General features: G+C 33.5%; 1 protein-coding gene across 2 annotated transcripts; it reads left to right on the plus strand.

The window, feature by feature from the left end:
* Nucleotides 1-21: 21 nt before the first annotated feature.
* On the plus strand, nt 22-22560 carry LOC133188332 (uncharacterized). Of its 2 annotated transcripts, XM_061323709.1 has the most exons (19): nt 22-217; nt 1688-1761; nt 9752-9781; nt 9916-9984; nt 11433-11536; nt 11989-12053; nt 12612-12793; nt 13149-13214; nt 13683-13820; nt 14094-14153; nt 14328-14415; nt 14658-14833; nt 15216-15362; nt 15727-15787; nt 15916-16055; nt 16931-17106; nt 17653-18406; nt 18584-18894; nt 20886-22560. In XM_061323709.1, exons 1-19 carry the CDS (start codon nt 161-163, stop codon nt 22304-22306), a joined length of 4119 nt encoding a protein of 1372 aa, XP_061179693.1. In that variant the 5' UTR covers nt 22-160; the 3' UTR covers nt 22307-22560. The 2 variants fall into 2 exon arrangements, with proteins under 2 accessions (XP_061179693.1, XP_061179694.1); XM_061323710.1 differs by lacking the exon at nt 9752-9781.
* The last annotated feature ends 2227 nt before the right edge of the window (nt 22561-24787 follow it).

Below are 24787 nucleotides of genomic sequence, written 5' to 3' on the forward strand. Positions count from 1 at the left end.
TGCATGCGTAACCTCAAACGGAACTTGTGAGTTTCAGGAAGAGAACTGAATCTCGTTTGTTTTTGTTTTGGCAAACTTCACTGTCACTAGTGTCAGGCACATTTACTTAAATGATGTGAATACCATTTTGCGAAAAAGAGGAGGGAATAAATTGTGGAAGATGGCTCTTGTGACAGTTCAAAGATCTCCAAGCCCCAGTAACAGCACTGCAGAATCGGTAAATGACAATTTCTTATTGTTTTGTGGAAAAGGGAGAATGTAAATCTTCTGCAGTTTTTCAGACACAAAGTTAAAATAACCCATACACAGGTGAAATGACACAGATAGTAGGTGAGCTTTGAGTGATACAAGGTTACTGTGTCAATTTGGAAGTATCAATATGACATGATAATTGATATTGACAGGAAATGGTGTGTACTGATTCACAGAAATTTGATAGTGATATGTGGAATAACAATTGTTACTATAAACAGTAAATATTACTTTTAGTTCTTTGTTTGGCTTTACTGGAAAGTCTGCTATAAGAGTAAAAGTTTTATTGCACAAAAAGAGTTTTTGATTAAAATGATGGGTAATTTTTAGACAATAGTTTTGAGGTAATGCTGGTACTTTAATGCATTTTGATATAAAGATTTTCCATTCACTACTTTGTAATTAAGAAAAAAATCGAATTGTCATTTTTTTTTAAGCAAAGAACATTAATGAGAGGGGATGTCTCCCAATTTCTTTAGATGTAGCTGCAGATCTGTAGCTCACAGTCTGAAAAAAAAATGGGATGGATGAACAGAGAGCTACATGCAGTTTCAGTCATTCAAAAAAGTGAACACAATTCTCAAGTTATATCTTTATGTTTTAGCTGCCATCTCAATGTGTTACTAACTTTGTTCCTAACTGATTATTTTACTATGTACTTCAACATCATTCTCCCACAGTTGTTTTTAATGGCTCTCCTAGGCTTGATAATGAAACCATCAAAATATTGCCTGTTCATACTGCCAATTTTTTCTGTCATTGGATGGGTGTTTATTTATTTTAGATTAACAATGACAAGGAGGGGAACATAAAGATCAATATTGAAAAGGATATATGCAATATCCTAAACCATATTTCTAAAATCTGGGGCTCATTGATTAAATTGTTATAGTTTGTCTGTATGTGGATTTTATACTCTAGGACAGGAAATATTATTCGGAGAAATATTTGTTCTGTCAGATATTTGAATTTACATAGTTTAGCATGAACAGTGCATTCAAATGCAAACAAAAGTGTTACATAATTCACTGTTCTGATAATTCCAAATCCCAAAGCGGTTCAATTTGGTGCCAATAGTCACACATTCTTTGTAAAAGTAAACAGTTTAAATGAAAGAATATGGGTTACAAGCCACTTCGATTAATTTTCCTGTATACTCATAAAACTGCAAAGCTTATGATAACCAAGCTTTTATACTGGAACAACAAAGGAAGAAATATTTCATTCTAATGAATTGTAATGAGGTGAAATTTACATGCATATACCAGTAATTGTGCAGTCCTGATGAATGTATGTCTCTCCATGTTTTTGAAAGCAGATTGTGTATAGAAATTCACATATTTATATTTATTGCAAGGTCATACAATCTTCTCTCTGTTCAATAATCAATATGATGGTGCATGTTTGAACATATTTTTCCAATTATTTTCAACAGGAGGAGGTGGTATCCGAAGATGCAGATGAAGTCGACGCAGCAGGAAAAGCAGCATCACCCCCTCGACAGCGCAGGTCAGTGACAAGTACAACGTACTCAAAGGGAAGAGGGGACTTGTTCACAGTGTAAACTATTTCTAATTTCAAGAGTGGCTGATTGTAGACTGCTTACAGTATTTGAACTCATGCTATTGGGGTGACTAGCTTACACATCCTGAGAAAAACTTTAGATCATATATGTTTACTGAATGTTAAGGCTGTGCAATAATAATTTTCAGTTATAATCTTTAGGGTTTTCAATTAAAGGTCTTAATTATTATATAAGAGGAAACTATACAGTTCCAATTGTCCTGTTGTCTGGGTACAAGGGTGTTCACCTGAGAAGGCTGTATGTATTGTAATCTTACTCTGTTTATGTAAACGAGTGAATTAATACAAGATATTTATGGAATGCCAAGCATCCTTGTTGTCATACAGTCTTTATCCTTGTGCTCCTAAAATTTCCTTTCTGACCTAAATTTGAGAAATAGCTATAAATTAAAAAAAAAAATAGATCACATTAACTTACTATGCTTAGTTATCACTGGCCAAAAATAATGCACCAGTATGGCAGTACAAAGGGTGATGGCTCTCAGCTGTCACAAGATGCATTGTAATTTAGTTCTGATATAGGGAAACACAGCTGAAATTTTGATATTATAATGTAAGGATTGAAGTACCTGGATATACTAGATTTAAAAAAAAAATTAGACCATGAGGACCAACAGATAATATCAAAGGGACATTATTACATACTGTAAAAGAATATTTCTGGCATACAAAATGAAATGCCTCACTATAGTCTACCCCTTTTCTCTCTTCTTTCACACTAAGTGTTATATGAGATTATTTTTTGATATATGAAATTTACCACAATTCGTATATTTCTTTCTTAAGATTTTATCTTGTATACAGCAATCTGCATATCAAAAAATGTAATCATAGAGTGAAGTGTATTGTGGCATTGAAGAAATTGCTGATTCAGAAACCAAAGATATTGAATGTAAAGATATTCTTGTAAAACTTAATCATCAAAATCTAGTCAAGTGTCATATACATGTACCGGTTTTTATATTTTTAAAATGAGGAGGTCAAGAAGCTGGGGGACTCATCCTTACTTTAAAAAAACCTTTTACATTTTTATCTCATAAACTCATGAAAACATTTTTGTATCAATTATTTTTATTTCACAGTTGTTTCTAATCAGATCTGAAATTAGCCCAGAGTTAAATAAAACCAAGGTAGATCTCTTTTCTTCAATTTGAAACATATGGGACAATTTCCTTAAATTGTCACGATTGTTATTGTACCTGGGTGGGACAGGGCTTCATGTTATTTCCTTTATTGTCCAGCCATAAAATGTCATTTTCCTAATGTCCCATGATTATTGACTCTATCATTTGGATAAAGAAACTCCCTGACCTATTATTCTCAAGGACAGATAATTTCAATCTTATGTCAACCACCCCACTTCAAAATGCACAAATTTTTATCAAGCATAAATGCAAACAAATATTTAAAAATCAATATATCTCATTTAATGCTTTGGTCTTGTTTTGCTGTAATGACAAATTCAAGTTCAAAGTTTTATGACCATCTATTAAAATGTAATCTGTCTACTTAATAATACTGATTAAAAAAATTTCTCAAAAGAAATGGGTATTTTGATGTATTCTTTAAACTTCACTTATTGGAATGTAGAAATATTTTTAAAAAAAATTAAGAGATAGAGTGTATGCGCCTAAGCAATGAACTGTAAACAGAGAAATCCATTGAACATGTTGAATTAATTTAACTATTTACACATTATTTTCAAATCTGTATTTGTCGTGTTTCACCTGAAAAAAGAAACAAACATCTTTAGAGGCTATTGAACCATGTCTTATCTTGGATTTGTATCATGGAAGTCCTTAAAACTCATAGTACCAGAAATAGAAAAACATGCCTCCAAGCTAAAGAAAGCAAGGGCTGGTTGGTTGTTGCCCAAATGTGTATCATTAAATTTGAACTCCTAAACTGGTGTTTGGAATTAAATTGTCAATTGAGAGTCATTGACAGCGGAGTCCAATATTGTTGAATTATGCAGTAAATGTCAGTTTGTATGCAGTGGTAGACTTTTGAACTTTGCGGCTGTTGGCACTCTGTAATGGCATTTATTGTCTTTTTGATGTGAGAGAAAACAAAGGATTTTAATGATAAGTCTGTGGATCCTATTAAAAATTAAACAAGCATGTAATCTTGTCGGAGGATGTGGTTAAGTGATTAAGGCAAGAGATTCCGTTGGAAGGGGTAATTGGAGTATGTTTTTGTATGAAGTTAAAAATCCAAATGACAAGTAAAATTTTTTTCATGCTTTTCTTTATTTCATAGTATACCAAATTTATGAATTCTTCTTGAACACAGCATTGTTGCCCTTTTAGCTTCAGTACATGTACAGATGTATAGTTATAAGTACCGGTACATTAATTTCTTGGTACTATATAAGATTTATTCAAAAAGCAATTGTTGTACTAGTATAAAAACTTTCATGTGTGTGAAGTTTATTTCGGAGGAATTTAATTAAGTTTGAAGGCTTATGATATACATATGAAATGTTACATAACTTGCTATGCAAATCTTTCTGATCAATATCTCAATTTATGAACCCCACATAGACAATTGTATGAATGCATTCTTCAGCACCATTATTTACATGTGTGCTAGCTATGCTGTCTGGACAAATATTGACCAATGTCTGGGAGCAATTGGAAGGAAACCATAATTGGCCTCATTTTTAAACCTTTTCTAAAATAGAAAGAAAATTAACTTTTTAGGTCACCTGAGTCACTCAGGTGACCTAATGTTATCCGTTTTTGTCTGTCGTCGTGCGTTAACTTTTGAACATTTTCAGCTTCTTCTCTAAAACCGCTTAACCAATTTCAACCAAATTTGGCATATAGCATCTATGGGTGAAGGGGAACAAAAATTATGAATTTCATGGTCCCTGCCCCCCTGGGGCCCCGGGGGTGGGGCTAAAACCACCAAAATTGATGCAATCTTTAAAAATCTTCTTCTTTACTCCTGGACATCAAGCAGTCAAATTGTTGGCATGATTGTAATAAGCATTGGACCCTCTACCTAAATTGTGAAATTCATGGCCCCAGGGTCAGGGGTTCTGGTGCTAGGGTGGGGCTCTATTGATTATATAGTGAAAATGCATTATTTCTTTGAAAATCTTCTTCTCTGCTCCTGGGTATTATTTAAACAAACTAAGTGCATGGTTATGACAAGCAATGATGCCTCTTCCAAAATTGTGAAATTCATGGCCCCTGGGTCTGGGGTTGGGGGGTTGGGGGTGTTTCTATTGATTATATAGTGAAAAAGCATGAATTCTTTGAAAATCTTCTTCTCTGCTCCTGGATGTTATTTAAACAAACTAAGTGCATGATTATGACAAGCAATGATTGCTTTTTCCAAAATTGTGAAATTCATGGCCGCAGGGTCAGGGGTTCTGGTGTTAGGGCGGGGCTCTATTGATTATATAGTGAAAATGCATTATTTCTTTGAAAGTCTTCTTCTCTGCTTCTGGGTATTATTTTAACAAACTAAGTGCATGGTAATGGTACACAAGGATGCCTTTTCCAAAATTGTGAAATTCATGGCCCCAGGGTCAGGGGTTCTGGTGTTAGGGCGGGGCTCTATTGATTATATAGTGAAAATGTATTATTTCTTTGAAAATTTTCTTCTCTGCTCCTGGGTATTATTTAAACAAATTAAGTGCATGGTAATGGTGCACAAGGATGCCTTTTCCAAAATTGTGAAATTCATGACCCCTGGGTCAGGGGTTCTGGTGTTAGGGCGGGGCTCTATTGATTATATAGTGAAAATGCATTAATTCTTTGAAAATCTTCTTCTCTGCTACTGGGTATTATTTAAACAAATTAAGTGCATGGTAATGGTACACAAGGATGCCTTTTCCAAAATTGTGAAATTCATGGCCCCTGGGTCAGGGGTTCTGGTGTTAGGGCGGGGCTCTATTGATTATATAGTGAAAATGCATTAATTCTTTGAAAATCTTCTTCTCTGCTACTGGGTATTATTTAAACAAACTAAGCGCATGGTTTTGATGCACAAGGATGCTTTTTCTAAAATTGTGAAATTCATGGCCCCAGGGTTGGGGAGGGGGGGGGGGCTCTATTGATTATATAGTGAAAATGCATTAATTCTTTGAAAATCTTTTCTGCTCCTGGTTATAAAGTAAACTAAGAGTGTAGTTATGATGAACAAGAGTGCTTTTTCATGAATCATAGCCTCTAAGTCAGATGTCTGGTGTAAGGATGGGTCTCTATCGATAATATAGTGAAAATGCATTAATTCTGTTAAATAATCCTGTCTGCTCCTTAGTGTTGAGCAAATAAATAAAGTGCATAGTTATGATGAACAATTGAGCTTCTTACAAAATTTTAAATTTTTTTTTTTTCGGGGGGGGGGGGGGGGGGGGGGGCTATATTTGTTTATAAAATGAAAATGTGTTAATTCTTTGAAAATCTTCAACTAAATGCATAGTTATGATGATGATGAGGGTACCTCTACCAAATTTATGAATTTCATGACCCGGGGACATGGGTGTTAGGGTACGGGTGTGTTAAATCTGTAGTGAAAATGCATTATTTCTTTGAAAATCTTCTCTGCTCCTTGGCATATTGAAGACGAACAGAATTAAAGTTTTAATAAGCAAGGATATTTTTACCAGATTTTTGAACATCAGGACCATTTGGTAAAGTGTTCTGGTCCTAGTCAGGGCTCATGACCAGATAGACTTGTAAATAATAAATAGATAAAAAAGAGACAAAAATAACTTATTAAATGTTCTTCAAAGAACAAGAGAGGCCAATGTGACAGGTTGCGATGTGGGGTTAAAAGTAGTACAGAGGAACTATTAGTTTGTTAATAGTCTGCATGGTGATAGTGCTAAATGGGGGATAAATTAGAATTTAATGTATGAGTTGTTACTGAATACTAGACTAATTATTTCATTGATTCTGATCATCCTGTTTCTCTTGCTTTTGGGCAACAAAGCTTCATCTATCAGTTTATTTTATACTCTATGGATCCTCTAAATTGTTGTATTATACTCAGGTGACCGTTAAGGCCCTTGGGCCTCTTGTTAAAAAATTGAGTGTATGTATGTATTGTTTACTTTCACCTGAACTTTTATCTAGATACATTATGCTGCAGAATACACTACAGGGACGTAATGTCTTCTATGCGTAATGAACGCACTCTGCTACGCGACCTTCCTCTAATTGTTATTCCAGTTCTTTTAATTCAAATTTGCTATTTTTTTTTTTCTTCCAACCATGGCACTTAATTTCCAGTGAAAAAGAAATGTTTAATATAGTTAATTGATTGTGATAAGGGACATAATTTCTAGTTATTTAAAACATTAACAAAATTAACCTGACATGAACACCATTAGCCCAGGCACAGGGATTCTTTTGATCTCTTTGTTAAACAAGAAACCTTTTAATGCTCTGTTTGTTTGTTCACATTGTGTAATATTCTGGTGAATGTATTTTGAGTTGAGTGCACTATCTTATAAAGTACCTCCATTCAATAGTATTATTTTCTTAGTGGTCTACTAAATCTATGGACTGTCATAAGATACTCCAGTAGATCTGCAGATTGACTGTATAATTCTGTGGTAGAAGAAATCTTCACAAAGATTCAGATTTACCAGTATTTTTGGGCAGTTTAGATAAAAGCATGTATAAAACTCAGAAAGACTCCATCATGTTTATAGAATATTAAATTGTATGTTATTAAGTATGGTCCCTTATGTTATGTTTCCTCAAATTATACCTACTTGGTAGAAATGTATAGGTATTTAAGGAAAAAATTGAAGGATGCATTATACTTGTGTATGATTTGATAATTTTAAAATTAAATAAGCTGTAAAAAATGATAACTTCCTCATATGAAAATAAGTTTCTTAGTGTCACTATATAGTTCAGGAAGAGATGACAAAGATTTTACAAAGTGATGGCTGGTCGATTTATAAAAAAAAAAAAAAAAATCCTTATTATTAATAAAAATCTTGGGATGCAAATCTACTCTTTCAAATTCCCTCTATATTGTCTGTAAGGTTTCCTTCATTTCACTGATAAATCACTTTGGTCATGTTGGTAGCCCTTATTCAAAGCTAAAGAGATGAAGTTAATTTATAAGAGAAGTTTGATATAGAAATGTCCAATAAATGAAATTTTCAGTATCAGTAAATAAATTTACCAAACTCACTTTATACTTGGAGGAATAGCTACTCAAAGATGTTTTACAACATAAAATTATGTTATTACTGGTAAGCTTTGTATGAGAAAACATTTTTGAATTAAAATTTCAGTATTCCAGTTGATATAAGTAAAAAAAATAGTTTAAAATACTGATATAACATATACAATCTTAGCTGTGTATATGTAGCTTCAGCATTCACAAATGCATATGATCTTCAAAATATTGATAGTGTTAAATTTGAGATTAACATATACCATTAAATTGCCACAAGTAAATAGCTGAAATTTTGAAATCTGCAACTGATTATTTACAGTTCTAGTTAAATTAATACAAGTTCATGTATTAGATCTGCTTGCACAAAGAAGTATCAATATTATATATCAAAGCATTTTCAAAATCAACGAATTATGTTGATATAGAATCTGTGAATGACTGTAAGTTTTCATTTGATTTATTATTTTTTGGAAAAGCAGACACGTTATTAACCCCATGATAAATTAGGTTTATGTGGAATATATTGCATTGATATTTATGGACTCTCAGCATTGTTGTCCACTTCTCTGTTCTTATTACTCATTGGATAACTCAATCATTTAGAAAGTCAATATTGACTGCAAGGTAGAGATCAAGGTCAATCTCAGAAATTAAAGACTGATTAAGAATTCCCCACCTGTCTGCTAAGTGGGATGTGTTTTGTAACTACATCTTGTATAGTTTTTTGCACTGACTCATCATTTATAATGATATTATTGTCTCTTACAATTCTGTTAATTGATATGACATCAGTACTATTGTACCAGTAAGAAAGTGAAAACATACAACTGAGGGTGTTTTTTTGACACATTTAGAACAAGTACTTATTGTAGAAGGAAGGAAACAGGTCATTCCAAGGGAAGTTGGTCCTTATCCAGTTATGATATTCAGGACAAGTTCTCTATCTCGCTCTGCATAAAATTCATCTCAGTGCTTGGTATTCTCTTTCCTCTCTCCCCCCCCCCCCCCCATTTCTTTCCATGGACTTCATCTCTTAAGTCGGTTCTGTAAATTGAGTATATGCCACATTGTCTAATATGAACAAATTACAAGATTATCATTCTGTGGGAGTTTTCACTCTATTTCTTTTTGTCTTGACCATATTTTCTCATCAGATACTCTCCTAATGAACAGTTTGAACTATTTTTTAAAGTATGAAATTGGTCAAGATCTTGGTAAAGCATTTTGGATATTTCAGAAATGTTAAGCACGGTTGTATTAGTTCTTAACTTGTAAACAAGGATTAAACACATAGCCTGTCAGTCATACAACCCCTACTAGGACATGCAGTGAATGACAAGATCTCTGTTCATCTTATTCATGTAAAAATCTCTACATACAAAAAAAAGTAAATGTACCAGAAGGAATTAGTCAAAGCGAATAATGAACTTGCATCTCCTTATTGGATAAACACAGCCTGGAACCAGACATCTTTTCCTATTATATACTCTTGATATTTGTAACATTATCGTCTGAAAACAATTACATGAAAAAATAAAGAAAAGGGAATTTTTTCATCACAAGACACATGCCCCCAGGGGTGATACCGGTAATTTTCATTTATTTATTTAAAAATTCAAGGTCATGAAGTTGCTTATTTTGTGAAATTTTCATTTCTTGAAATTTTCTGCTTATTGAAGCAGCAATATTTACCAAATACCCCCCTCCCCTCAAAAAATGATGGAGAAGTGTTTTGGTAATGACCAATTATACATTTTTACAGCCGGATGACTTTGGTAGTTGAAACGGAAAGGTAAGAGATGGATCATAATCCATCAGGATTTACCTCATTTCGATATTGTTTTATTTTTATATCTGTATGCCCTCAGCATGACCTGTTCTTTGTACTGTATTTTGCCGTCTTTATTAATAACGTAACTCTTCCAGGACCAAGACAGCTGCTAAGAGACTCAAGAAATTTTTCCATACGGTCCGATTCATTTCCAAATTGAGGCCGTGAGTTTCGTCTCTCTCTTTCTCATGCATGCACATGTCTCTTTCCTGTTTGCTAGCTATATATAGTCGTTTATATTCCTTTTATGCAGTGTGTATAGAATCAATTGACATATAATGCTTTTGATATGGTGTTTTTGATGTGTTTATCTTGCAGTGTGTGTCATTTGTATCAATTTAAATATAACGCTACATTAACAGCATGTTATCAGGGTATGAAGACTCAAGATAGATCTTTCAAGATTGACAATGCTCATTGAATGATTGTAAAGTAAAAAAAAAAAATAACAAACAATTTTTAATCCATAGGGGGTGTTCAGTTAGAAATACATACATGTATGCATAATTTTCATTTCATTGATCATGATTTAGATTATCAATAGAGAATGTTCAGTGAATGCTAAATAGCATGGAGATATTTGTTGTAGATGATATTGATAAAAAGAATAGTGTTACTAATGGAATTTCTTGCATGAAAGACTGCTCCCTTAGGAGAAAGAATTCAAACTGAATTTCCCATCATACTAAAAATAATACATGACAATCTTCATGTACATGTAGCAAAGTCATAGCATGATCGTCATTTATAATCTGTATAGTATCTGAGGTACATAAAAACAGACATCTAGATGTATTGGCTATGTTGATGAAGTCTGGACGTAAGATAAACCACAAATTAGTTCAAATTTTTATACCTGATAAATTAGCTGCATTAGAACGAACTTGATAAGAAAGACAGGTAATACACAACATTGTACATATATATATCCATGTCATAATTTTTTTTACGTTATCAAATTTGGGGTGTGGGAAAAATGTTCCTTTCTGAGCTTAAGCACATGGCACTTAAATACTTTGACAAAAGCAGTCAAGGTTTTTAAATCTAAGTGCAAATACATAAGCTAGATAGTGCCAAAAATTACATTCTTGTATATACCTTATTTTTGACAAAAAGAAATTGCCTCTTTTTTGTCAAAGCTAGAACTAAGTGGCACAGATCTAAAAAAAAAAAAAAAAAAAAAAAAAAAAAAAAAAAATTCTCATAATGCTTTGTACACTTTTTCTGTAATCTAATCATGTCTTGCTATAATTAAACAATATATTCTATTCTGGTATTTATATATATGATTATTACCTATATACCATTATTATAAGGGTGATGGGACAAATACTCTACAGGATCATGATCTAATATTAAAGGTAGAAATAAGTTTGTGCATTCTTTTGTTCAATGACTGTTACAATTATCATATACTTGAAAACAAATTAAAAAGTCTCTGTGTCTATCTGAGAGAGAAAAAAATCAATAAATCTGACGCATTATTCATTACTCTGTATTATATCACATGAAGTCTGATTCACTTTTCTGTCAAGTTTTTATAATTATTTTCTTTATGTATGATGTTTAAATACTTGCTTACCTCATAATAACTTTTTTCTTCATTTTCTAGTTTTAGTGAGAGTTACTTTACAGTCAAAGGGGCGGCACTAATTCTGCCACAGAATGAACAAGAGTCAGGATATGCTTCCAAGCGGATAACAAAGAACTGCGACAGTAAGACTCAAAATTGTATTAAAAATCTTAATTATAGTAATTTTTTTCCTTCTTGACATTTTAATTAAAGTCACAGGTTTCTTTCATGAAAAAAAGTAGAGACTTGGTTTGATATTACTGTTCAAAATAAATGTCATTAAACTAGCTGATACAATGAATGCATGGGAAATCTAAAAATTTAAGATTTGTTGATATAGAATTATAATTTGTTTGAATATAAAATAGCACTTCTTTTGAGCTGAAATAGACAAACTTGAATATCTACATGTATGTTGCAAGTATGTTGCAAATATATGTACCATGATTAAAAAATATATAGATAAATTTATTTTCCAATTATGAGAGCTCTAGGTAAATCTTGAGGGTGTAGACCTCTTGTTTTCTACACAATATCATATTGTCAGTGTTGACACAATGATAATTATCACTAATTAACACATGTTTGATTACAGACGAGATACAGAGTCATCTGCAGTCGATGTTTTACCTGTTAAGACCACAGGACACAATAAAAATAGTGAGTGTTGATTTCACCATAAGTCTGTCACCTTAGATGTTCAGCTGGCACCGTCTGTTACATTATAGTGGGTGTAGTCTAGGGCATTGAAACCTTGTCATATTTTTCATAAACGCTAGGCACTTTTACTAACCATACATTTTGTGTGCTTGTGCAAGTAAACAAGTTATACATGTATTTTCATAATGAATATATGCATTTTCAAAAAGAGTGAACAATTAATATGTATTTCAAGATATTACAGTATGTCATCCATTTAATGATTTGGTGAATGGCTTTGACAACATGAAATATGTTTGGATTAATTATAATTTTAAATGTTTGTAACATAGATTATTCATTTTACAGATACATGTTAAAAAAAGATAAAGTGACTGTGTAATATTGTTGAAGTCAAATCTAGCGTATTTATTTCTTAACATAGATTTATAGTACCGGTACTTACTCCTTTGGTCTCACCTAACTGATGAAGCTTGAAAATAAAGTATATGTAATTAATTAATTCATCAGGACCAAGTAGCTAATAGCTAGAAATTGAATATCCTAATCACATTGTAGGCTGTGAGACTGGAAACTACGAATCCCACTGGTAACCCACGGTACATGGCGGTGGTGTCATGTGTGGGTCGCCAGGACGAGGAGGAGTCGGTGATATTGGGGATTGACTGTCAGGAGAAAGCCACCATAGGACTGGTATACCCCATCTTCTCTGACACCTCCATCAAACTCGATGGCGATGGGTAGGTTTACTGACTTTGGTCCTTTGTATTTTCGCTTTTATTTTCACATTTTTTCAACTCATTATCACATTTAATTCTCATGTGTCAGCTGGTACTTGTTCACATTATTATTAACATTGTATTACATATTGGGTTAACATAAGTCTTTTGGTATAAAAATTGGAACACAGTGTGCATACAAATCAAAGGGGACAGATAAACTTGTTTTTGGGGAGAGGATACTTCTTTTTTTTTTATATACTTAAGTGCCAGCTACATCAATGTCATCTATAAATGCGGTTAATGTCAGGACATATATTTAATGTGTTAATGTCAGTACATTTATTTGATGTGATTTTCTTCTTTTCCTTTATAGTGGTTTTATTGTGTCCTCAGATGGCAAGCTACATGTCTTCAAACCGGTGTCTGTGCAGGCCATGTGGTAAGAAACTCGTACTGTACACAGAATAGGTAGAGTGTACAGGCAATGTGGTAAGAAACTCGTACTGTACACAGAATAGGTAGAGTGTACAGGCCATGTGGTAAGAAACTCGTACTGTACACAGAATAGGTAGAGTGTACAGGCAATGTGGTAAATAAACTTATACTATACCCAGAATAGGTAGAATCTGTATAGGCCCCATAGTAATAAACTCATACTCAACAAATAATAGTAAGAGTGTTCAGGCAATGTGGTAAGAAACTTGATTGTACACAGAATAGGTAGAAAAAAGTTACTTAATATTCATTTCACAACAGAAGGAGAATTTTGTAGCTGAACTCTTTAGATAAATTTATTAAAGTTAAAACCTGAATGTTTGATATTCTTCGTTATCAGTCTTTAGATTTTGCAATGTACACATGCAGTTATCATGAAAATGACATAAATGCAGGGTTTTGATGGTTTCAGGTCAGCTTTACAGAGTCTCAATAAGATTGTTAAAATGGCTCGTGACAATCGCCACATTCCTGCAGGCTTGTCACATACTTGGACAGGGTATTATGAATCTTCTAGTCTAAGATCCAGTCTCACCCAAATCACAGAATGGTGAGATTTCGTTGATTTTTGCATTCATTCAACTTTTTATTTACTTTTCAATTGACAACATTTTTATATGTAAAGGATATTAACTTCATTTTTTCCAGCTTTTTATCTATTATTTGAAGTGTTCTCAAATCTATGTAAATTTCTAGAATGGGCTACCTGTACAGAAATGTCACATTTTTGTGATAAAATACATCCAAACAAACACTTTTTGTACTTTTAAGAACGATGTTAGATCAGATAGATGGCATATGTATTTCTTTCATGTCCTTTCAGGCACACTAATGAAGATGTAGAGTTTTTCAAGTCAATGCCAGTTTTTGTTGAAACTGATGAGTAAGTATTCCATAAATACATATACGGTAAATTTCATTTTTTTCTATTATCATAGATGAAAATCTTGTAAAAGGTTCAAGAAATATGTATTTTCTCCACAATTTTTCAGCTGATCTGAGTTTGATATGTGTAATCTACATGCATGTGTATATCTGTAACATTCTGTGATTTTAGTGAGGAGTCACAGTTTAAGAAGAGACTGAATGTAGAGCTGAAGAATGTCATGATGAGAATGGATCTAGAGGAAGCTACATGTAAAGAGGTGAGTGTAATTAGTACAAATAATTAGTATGCATAATGAAAGTACATGAGTCACAGAGGCAAGACACACAAATCACTTCAGATGTAAACCTTGCACTACTTAAAAACTAAAGTGCTTCTAACAGTACTTAGGTACGTATATTAAGTATTTATCATTGAGTTTTATGGAGTAGTTTGCAATAATTGAAAGCAAGAAGATAAAGAGTTTCACAGAAAATAAATTTTTAAAAATGTTTATCCCAGATACGTCAAGAGCTTGAGGAAGCTATGGGGACGGATTTATCGGAGTACAAGAGTTATGTTGACCAGGAAATGATGAGGATTTTGGGACAGATGGACTCGCCAACTAAAATTGAGGACTACCTCTACCTCGGTTCAGAGTGGAATGCTTCCAACATGGAAGAACTCCACAACAATGGGTAAATTTTACTGGTATTTTAAAGGTGTTACACTGCCTTAATGAAGCCATGATAATCATGTCACAGGAAGTCAAGTTTAGTAAGATTTCTAGACAAAAAATGGTTGAATTCTCACCTGTGAAGATTACACACTGAAGAAAGAGATTTTTTGTCATCTATAGATAAGTGGAATGTAGTTCTTGATAAATATAATGTTAAATTCATTTTTGAAATAGATTATAATGAAATATTTATAAAAAATTCATTAAAGAAATTCATATATTGGATAAAAATCATAGAGAATCTCTTCTCTGTGCAAAACATGCATGAAAAGGAAACAGAATTCTGTACACATATGTATATAAAAGCCAGTCTATTTAACAGCACTTTCTCTGTGTTTTAGTGTGGGACACATTCTAAATGTAAGCAGAGAGATTGACAACTTTTTCCCTGGATGTTTCGTGTACCAGAACATCCGTGAATGGGATTCTGAAGAAACGGACCTCATGAAGCACTGGGACAAAACATTTATGTTCATCAAGGAGGCTAGGTAAATCATGCTTGACAATTTATATATTTACCCCTGCAACAATGTTGTTGGGGGGTTGAACTGGAATCACAGTGTGCACCTGTCTTTTTATTTGTTTTGAACTCTGGTTAATAACAGTGTTTTGGTTGATTCCAAGCTTATCAATTTTGATTTCTATAACAAATTTGCATACATGGGAGAATGCCCCCATGGGAGGGGAAATATAAATCCTAGTCAGCAGTTCTAGTTCTTAATAAGTGTGACAGTACACACACTTTTTTGAAATACACATGTATATATTTCTTTGCTTATTATAAAGACCATGTACATCTATATAGAGAATATACAGGTTAAGTTTTCCTTAGAAAGAAAGTATCTTTTCCAGGAATCGAAATTCAAAAGTTTTAGTCCATTGCAAGATGGGGATCAGCAGATCTGCATCTACTGTAAGTTTCAGTATAACTTCCCAGACAATTTTACTACTTTTATATTATTAGCACTGTCAAAGTTGATTTCACCATTAAGTTATGAAGAATAGAGCTTGTATATTCAGCCTTAACTTGTTCATACTTAGGTGATGGCGTACCTTATGAAGGAGCATAGGATGTCGAGACAGGAAGCGTATGATTACGTAAAGGAGAAACGTAGCTGTATAATGCCAAACTCCGCCTTCTGGAAACAGCTGGAAACTTACGAAGGCATACTGCAAGCCAAGTAAGTTGTTATGTTTACAGTTACTTTTTAATGGCATTAATATTTGAAAAATCATATCAATGCAATTTTAAAACAAGCACACAAGGTATGGCAAAACAGACTGAAGACAACAGTAAAATTACATTAGGTGTAACTTTTATTCAGAGCAAAGATTTATGAAAAAGAGGTTGTGAAATAACTGGGGGTATGTATACTAAGGTATATCTCCACATTTTGGCTGTCTGGATATTGTGTTGATATTTGTTGATGATAATAATAATTAAGGTACTTTTACTCCCCTTAATCTTTCCTTGACACTTAATGCACCAATTCCTTTTGTATTTTATTTTGGGAAAATTTCAACAAATAAATCCTATTTGTTGTATGATGTCATTTGTAAACCTGTTTTATAATTTGATTTCAGCCTTCATTTTGCCAAATGGAGCATTTTGTTTCACATATAATTGATTAGTCTCAGGCTGACACTTTTTTTTTGTTCCTATACCCAATGCATCAACATAAATGTGAAAATTTTTTAAATCAGATCACCATATCTTTAATTTAGAGCATAGTGTTTCACAATACACCTCTTGATTTAATCCAATGAAATTGTTTTTAGAAATCTTTTCAAAATATAAATTTCCTTTGGCTTCATAGCATACAAGTATTTTAAGGGGATTTGAATATGAAGCCCCATAATATTTTTGATTTACAGTGTATTTTTTTTTTATTTTGATAAATGTTGATATAATAAATACTTGTATCTATTGAATAAAAAAAAAAATAAATAAAGTAAAAATTTAAAGCCTACCTTGAGTGTTTTGAGAAAAAAATATTGAATATGATTTTTAAATGTAAACATATATATACCCATGATTAATTTTGAAAAATTGTAGGAGAAAACTTGAGCTGTTTAAAAGCAAGTCCCAACAAGACTTACTGGATGCTTCCATGGAGGAAGATGATGTGGGCTTCAACAGACATCATCATCATCACCTCTTCACGGAGACTGACATGACCAGGTGTCATAGTATGCCAGGTGGCCTGGATAATTCTGTATTTTATCATCCTGGTACGTGTACTGTTCAGTGCTGTATTACAATTATAGCCGGTCAGTTGGTTCAGTCCTCAGCCAGTTGGTAAACCAATGGTTTCCAACCAATATCTTAGGAATTAGCTTGGCAGTACATGTAATCTAATTTTGGAAACATGTTGGCCATGTAAGAAGATGACTTCTATGGATTTACTGAATTATCCAATAAGGTCAAAGGTTGCATGGATTTTGACTTAACCACATTAATATATTTCCTTCAGTATCTTGAGAACAATGAAATTAAACAATATTATGTATACGTCTAGTATATACATACATGTAAATGGATTAGACAATGGGCAAAGTTGCTTCTTTAAGTCCTTTTCATATGAAAACCATTTGATAATCTTAAAGCTCAGTTCATAGTTGTCAAGGAACTTTTTGTTTCATAGTTGTCAAACTTCATCTTTAGTTTTTTTTTCTACTGTGCTTGCCGTATGTTTGTACATTTTTGTCACTATTCTTGATACATCTTTGTCACAATTCTTGACAACAGTAGTTTGTGAATTACACTCCTATTCACAGATTATGAACCATGCCACATGGAACCAGATATGGAGGCTGAATCCAGAAGTGCTGACTCAGCAGAAGACTCCCTGTCTGATCATCCCTCCCCCAAACCTGAAGAAGAGGAAGCCTCAAAGAAAGATCTGGCCTACTACATAGGGGAGGAAGATGATGGTCACCAGTCGGAAGGCATGGAAGAGATAGATTGGAACAAGCCAATGTCATCTTCACTGCCAACATTCAAAATTATTAAGCCAGATGAGAGCTGGATAAGGGGAGAAGCTGAGAAAGAAGAAGAAAGTGAAGAGAAGAAGTCTGATGTGGAAGTGAAGGTCATTGCTGCTGATAATGGAGAAATGTCAAAACAGAGTCCAGAGGAGGAAGAGAAAGTGTCCAAATCCGATGATAGTGCTATGGAAACTAACAGTCCCTTTGTTCATTTGAAAGAAAACATTCCCTGGAATCCAGGGACTGTGAAAAAGACAAAAGAAAACATTGAAGGCAAAAAGACTGAACCTTTGGTAGGAGGAGAGAGCTTCATTCCTGATCAGATAATTGTGATAAAGGGTGCAGAGAATGTTGGTGCAAAACCGGATCTGAAGCTGGATCTGGCTGGAGTTACAGTGTCAGAGAGCTCGGATTATGGTAGGGACACATGCACTCCTACATCAGAGAGTAGCAGAAATTCCGGATCTGTGTATGAAAAAGAGGAAATTCCTTTGGCACCTGGAACTGTAAAAAGAACTCTCAAGGAAATAGAGGAAAAGCATGGGTAGAGTATTTCTTTTTATGCCACCAGAACATTTATGTTTTGTATCTCATGCTAATTTGCTTATTCCAAAGTTACAGAGTAAATCAAGAGACTTATATTTTAGATATTCTTTAGGTTGTAGTCTACATGAAGTGTATTTGGTTAATGTGCATTTTTTTCTTTTTTTTTGTGAAATAGGTTTTTGAGAAATAAGGACCTACCTCCACTTCCACTTCAGAGATCAGAAAGTTTAAAGAGTCCCAGAGACAAGGTGAGACGTCGGCGTATGGACCGTGAACGTCGTAAGACCTGTAACCCAGTCCTAGTCAGTTCCCCCAGAAGTCCTGAGGAGGAGGTGGATTTTGAATGGAGGAGACACAGTACAGGGGAAACGTTCTCTTCCAAGCCTGGTACAGAGGAGAAATCACCAGAAACCAAACAAGCTGTGTACAAACTGATGGGGGAAGAAATTACTGTAGAAAAGGGCATTGTGAGGAAGCAGAGAGAAGGTAAATATAAGGGAGGGCATCCTACACAGTCAGAAAACAAGTGAATAAATTTTTAATATGAGTTTAAGGTGGGGGTGGTATTTAAGTTCAATTTAGCATATAGGAATCCATTGACTGATTTTCTTGCATAGTGATATTTCATAGTTACTCAAATACTGGATAAGACTAAATGATATGTATGCTAGCAGACACTGTTCATGGCATATTTACAGGAAAATTATATTTTATGAAACTTAAAATACATGTATAATCTATATGTACATCCATTTTTATACCCCACACTAGTTGCAGGGGGTATAATGTTTTTGACCCGTCCGTCAGTCAGTCAGTCAGTCAGTCAGTCCGTCATGCCTGTTTTTTTGTCAGCGCAACTCCTCCTAAACTGCTGCACAGAATTTCATCAAACTTTGCAGATATTTAGGACACAATGTGTAGATGTGCATACTACCAGGAAATTCCGATTCCTTTATTTTTTCTGGGAATTTCGGCACTTTTCAACTTAGATTTTTGGCCATATCTTGAATATAGAGATGAACAGTTTGTCAGCGCAACTCCACCTAAACCGCTGCACAGAATTTGGTCAAACTTTGCAGATATTTAGAACACAATGTGTAGATGTGCATATTACCAGGAAATTCCAATTCCTTTATTTTTTCTGGGAGTTTTGGCACTTTTCAACTTAGATTTTTGGCCATATCTTGAATATAGAGATGAACAGTTTGTCAGCGCAACTCCTCCTAAACCGCTGCACAGAATTTGGTCAAACTTTGCAGATATTTAGGACACAATTTGTAGATGTGTTTATTACCAGGAAATTCCGATTTCTTTATTTTTTCTGGGAATTTTGGCACTTTTCAACTTAGATTTTTGGCCATATCTTGAATATAGAGTTGAACAGTTTGTCAGCACAACTCCTCCTAAACTGCTGCACAGAATTTGGTCAAACTTTGCAGATATTTAGGACACAATTTGTAGATGTGCATATTACCAGGAAATTCCGATTCCTTTATTTTTCTGGGAATTTTGGCACTTTTCAACTTAGATTTTTGGCCATATCTTGAATATAGAGATGAACAGTTTGTCAGCATAACTCCTCCTAAACTGCTGCACAGAATTTGGTCAAACTTTGCAGATATTTAGGACACAATTTGTAGATGTGCATATTACCAGGAAATTCTGATTCCTTTATTTTTCTGGGAATTTTGGCACTTTTCAACTTAGATTTTTGGCCATATCTTGAATATAGAGATGAACAGTTTGTCAGCACAACTCCTCCTAAACTGCCGCATAGAATTTCGTTAAACTTTGCAGATATTTAGGACACAGTGTGTAGATGTGCGTATTACCAGGAAATTCTGATTCCATTATTTTTGCCCTAAGAGTTTTGCCTATTATTGAAGAAACTTTCCAGCTAGGTAATAAGGAAATCCACACTGGAATCAGCCTTTGTAATGACATTTTATGAGAAATAATTTATGACCTTAAAAGACCCCTATTGATTTTGAGATCAAAATATTAATGATTTAACACACACACACAAAATCTTGAATCTTGGATAGTTCTCACCCCCCCCCACCCCCCCCCCCCCCATGGACTTACACTCATTAACAAATCAAAATCACTGAGGAATTTAAATAACAGTTTGTCAGCATAACTCCTGCACTGAATTTACTGAAACTTTGTAGGTATTTCAGACATAATGTATAGATTTGTATATTACCAAGAAATTTTTATTCCATTATTTATCTAGAAACTTCAGCCCAATTAAATTTGTAACATGCAAAGATTTGAATGTCCTTATATGCAAGAAGTTTTTGATGTGATGATTTTTTGCAAGTAATGCCCCTTTTTGAATTATACTGTGTATTTAAAATGCACTGTGCTATTCAGTACATGTTGCATTGTCGAGTTTTGGGGGAGCGTGGGGTATGTGAGCTTGCTCACTTTTTCTTTCATTCTTAGAGTGATTTAAATTTTTATTTCATTTGCAGGAATCGAAGGAAAGAGTCGACAGAGTTCTCCTTGTAATGATGCCAAAGATCAACTGAAGGTTACACCTGATGAACCTAGTAGTACTGAATCAGAAGTTTTGATAAAAGATGACCTTAAGTCTGAGAATGTAAAAAATGTGCCAAATAACAGTGAATGTGCCTCAGACACAAATATTAGTGCCAATAATAATGCAACTAATGAAGAGAGTACATCCAAACAGTCAGTGAATGAAATCAAATCAAATTTTGAGAAGAGCCCTTCTTGTGGGGAGACTCCTAAGCATGAAGTTTGTCCCAAGATTGGAGATTCTTCAAGGACCACCAATCAAAGTGGGGAATCTCCAGAATCACCAAAGTGTTCTTTTGCAGAAAGGAAAAAGACTTTTGAGACTCCTATCCCTCTTGAGAGCCCTGAGGTATCAAGGAGGCCAAAAAGGAAATCTCAAAGTGAGGCTAGGTTTGACCCAGAGACTCTGAAGCTCATTCGAGAGATTGGGTCTGCTTTGATGAACAGTCCTGCTAAGTGTAAAATAGAGACAGACACAGATTTGGATAGTAAAGGAAATTTTAGTCTAGTGAAGCATTTTGTTAGAGACATTGAGAGAAATGAAAGGAAACCTGATAGAGAGATCATCATTATCGACAAAGAATCACAGGCTAGAAGGAAGAGGAACTGGAGATTCAGTGCTCCTACCCCAACAAAGGAGGATCCCAGTGAGGAGAAAAGTTACCTCAAAAGAACAGTGGCCAAATCAACCAGCCAACCAATATCTCTGCTGGAGGATTCGGACAAAGGGACCCTGAGTCAGGATAACATAGGATCTCAACCACAGAAATTGAGTGACCAGAATACTGAAATCAGGAATGAGGTATATCCTTTAACTCTGCCATCTGGTACACCTCCAGAAAACTGCACAGTGTCTGAGGATCATATAGATAAAGTGCATAATTTGGTTGGGAAATTCCAGCCTGTTGAATTTAAAGGAAAAATGAATTTAAATGTGAAAAGTGACACACTAGAAAAATGTGGACCTGATTTAGAAATGAAGAGCAAAAGTGAACCACCGGAAAAAGTCGAAAGCCTTGCTACTGCTCAAAATGAGGCAAATAAGGAGAGTGACTCAGAATCTTCAGACAATACACAATTACGGTACGTCAAAGAAAACCTTAGAAAAACAAATCTCTATTGCACTAAAAGACCCCAGTCTGCAGAACTTAAAAGATCCAACACCACTCCTGGATGTACCTTAGGAACACTGAGAGAGAAAGTGAACTCTAGAATGCAACAGAGGAAGAGTACAGATGATGCAGACTCAGAAGTTGCCAAGGAGAAAAGAAAAGTCCGCAAGCTTCAAGGGCGGAGTCACCCACTTACAAAACTGGAATATCGAAGAAATAATCCATTTTACAGCACCATGTAAATACCAATGCTCAGTCCCAGTCAGGATTGTTACAGTGTATATGTGATAAATTATCAAAGCAAGTTGAGATTAAGTTGGCATTTTTCTGTGATAGAATGTGACTGTGTGATTTTGTTTTGGTTTTTTTTCTCTCGCTTGTTATATGTATGTTTTAATGCATTATATTATTGATAATATATGTGAAACTTGTTAACAATTGGTGAATAATGTTATACGTGTGTGTAATGATTGCATGAATATATGTAAAAATGAAGTTAAAGTTCAAATGTCAGTGAATTACCATTTTGAATTAATTACTATTAATTGCAATTTATTTGCAATTACTTTTAATATTGAAATGTGAATCTGACAGTTTGTTATTTGCAACAAGTAAATTTTAAAGGAAGGCTATCTTATTCATATTTGGATATACTGTTACATAAAAGAGACAATATACCCATTATTGGCCACTATTCCAGGATTTCTTCAATGTAGGCTAAATTGTTCTTGGCTGAGAACTTATTCTGTAGTATAAGTGTAAAACATTTTATTTTTTTCTGAAAAAAAAAATTCATTGCTATCAAACTACAGATTTCTGTACATGTATACCTCCAATTTAAAATATTACGGTATTACAGATATTTTTTCTAACTTGATTTCATTCCACCGCAGAGATTATGGTGCTTAATTATTATTACAGTATGTTAGTTTGATAAAAATATCAACCACAGATTTAGTACTGGGAGTATTTTTTCTCAAAGAATGACACTTCAAAAGACAAGCAATTGTTTTGCCAATACATGTACCATCACAAAATTGTAGGAAGGAAGAAACAAGTTTTTTTATTTGACTATTTATTCACAAGAATTACCATTTTAACACACTTTATTTATTATCCTGATTAATTCGTCAATTTGGATACATTATGTACTAGAAGCTCAGCATTTTCTGATTAGGATATAAATAAAACGTGTACCTTCAAGGAAAATAAAAAGGGTATTTAAAATATAAAATGTAAATAGAATTCCAGCAATTTATTAAAGTTGCACATTGCAGCACATACAAAAAGTCAGGATATCCAAGTGTTCTGGATATTGAAGTTCAGACTCGGATATGAGTAGGAGACTGCAGACTGGCCCTCAACATATCCCATGTCTCATGGCCATAAACTGAGAAGAGACTTAAAGTTAAAATTTTGATTTTGAACATTAGGTGTTTAAAAATCTACATATTTTTAAAATATTCATATTCAAAGTTATGAAAATTTTGTTTAAATGTCTAAACTATTTCAAAAGTTATACATGTATAAGTTAAAATTGTGGACTTTAAGTCTGTTCTTAGTTTATGGTCTTTGGACCTGATGTTTGGCATATCTTAGTACAAAGGGCCTACTGCAGATAATATCAGATTTTTAAAAATCTTTGGGAATGTTTAAAAAGATAGAAATGCTTTAATGAAGGTGTTACTGGAACACAAAAAACAGTAGGCTGTCTAACCTTTTTATTTATAATAACATACAATACTTATTACTAATTACTATTACACACAAAATTAAAATCCCTATCAATTTTTCCAGTAATTCATTTTCAAAGTTTTTTTTTTTTGGGGGGGGGGGGGGGGGGGTTGGAAAGAAGAAAAATTTTGTTTATACAGCTAATAAATTAAAGATACCACAATGGCAGTGTTTATGAGATTCTGATTTTGTACCATTTCTATTGTGTATAAATCTTTACAAATTTTACTGCACTCTACCACATTAAATTAGGTTATTCTGTTATATTTGTACAGCTGACATGTATATTCTGACAGCTGGTAAAACAGGTGCATAATTTTTTTTTATTTATATTGAGATTATCCTGATTATAAGTTATATATATATATTAATGAAATCTAATTTATACTTTAACTTTTTGATACCAAATATGGGAAAAAGTGAACATGTGCACACAATTGCTGCCTACCTCTTTGTCAGTTTTATTGCCATTTTTTCCCTCTTTAACTACATACTTGTACAGATTATTTTTACATCATGAGCTTGCACACATATCTGATTTTTTTTTCTTCAGAATAGTTGATGCTTTCTAAAGCCTGAAGTAGTCTTCATTTGGTCTTTCTCGGCCATGTTTGTTTTAAATAATCACTAGGCAACCCTGACATTTCTTTCAATAGCTCAGCACAGATTCCATTGTCCACAACCTTCAGTGTTTCCCTTTTGTTCTGGATTTTTCATTTGTTGCTAGTTCATTAGAGATTAGGGACTCAAAAGAGGTGTGGATCAAACAGAAATATGGGGTGTAGATCACTCCCTGTTTAATCAATGCTATTTTTATAATACATTGTAATACTATTTCTGTCATCTGGTGCTTTTTAAAATGTGCAATTATTTGTCAAAATTGCCTATGATGATTTGTAGTCATTGTTAATTTTCAATAATAAATAAAAATCTTGCTTCTTAATGTCTCTTTTATTTTTCAGAAAATCATAACAGATTTAAGTCGTATA

This window comes from Saccostrea echinata, unplaced genomic scaffold (assembly GCF_033153115.1).
Source record: "Saccostrea echinata isolate AGI-Se365-2 ecotype Australia unplaced genomic scaffold, CSIRO_AGI_Sech_v1 ptg000016l, whole genome shotgun sequence".
Taxonomy (NCBI): Eukaryota; Metazoa; Mollusca; class Bivalvia; order Ostreida; family Ostreidae; genus Saccostrea; species Saccostrea echinata.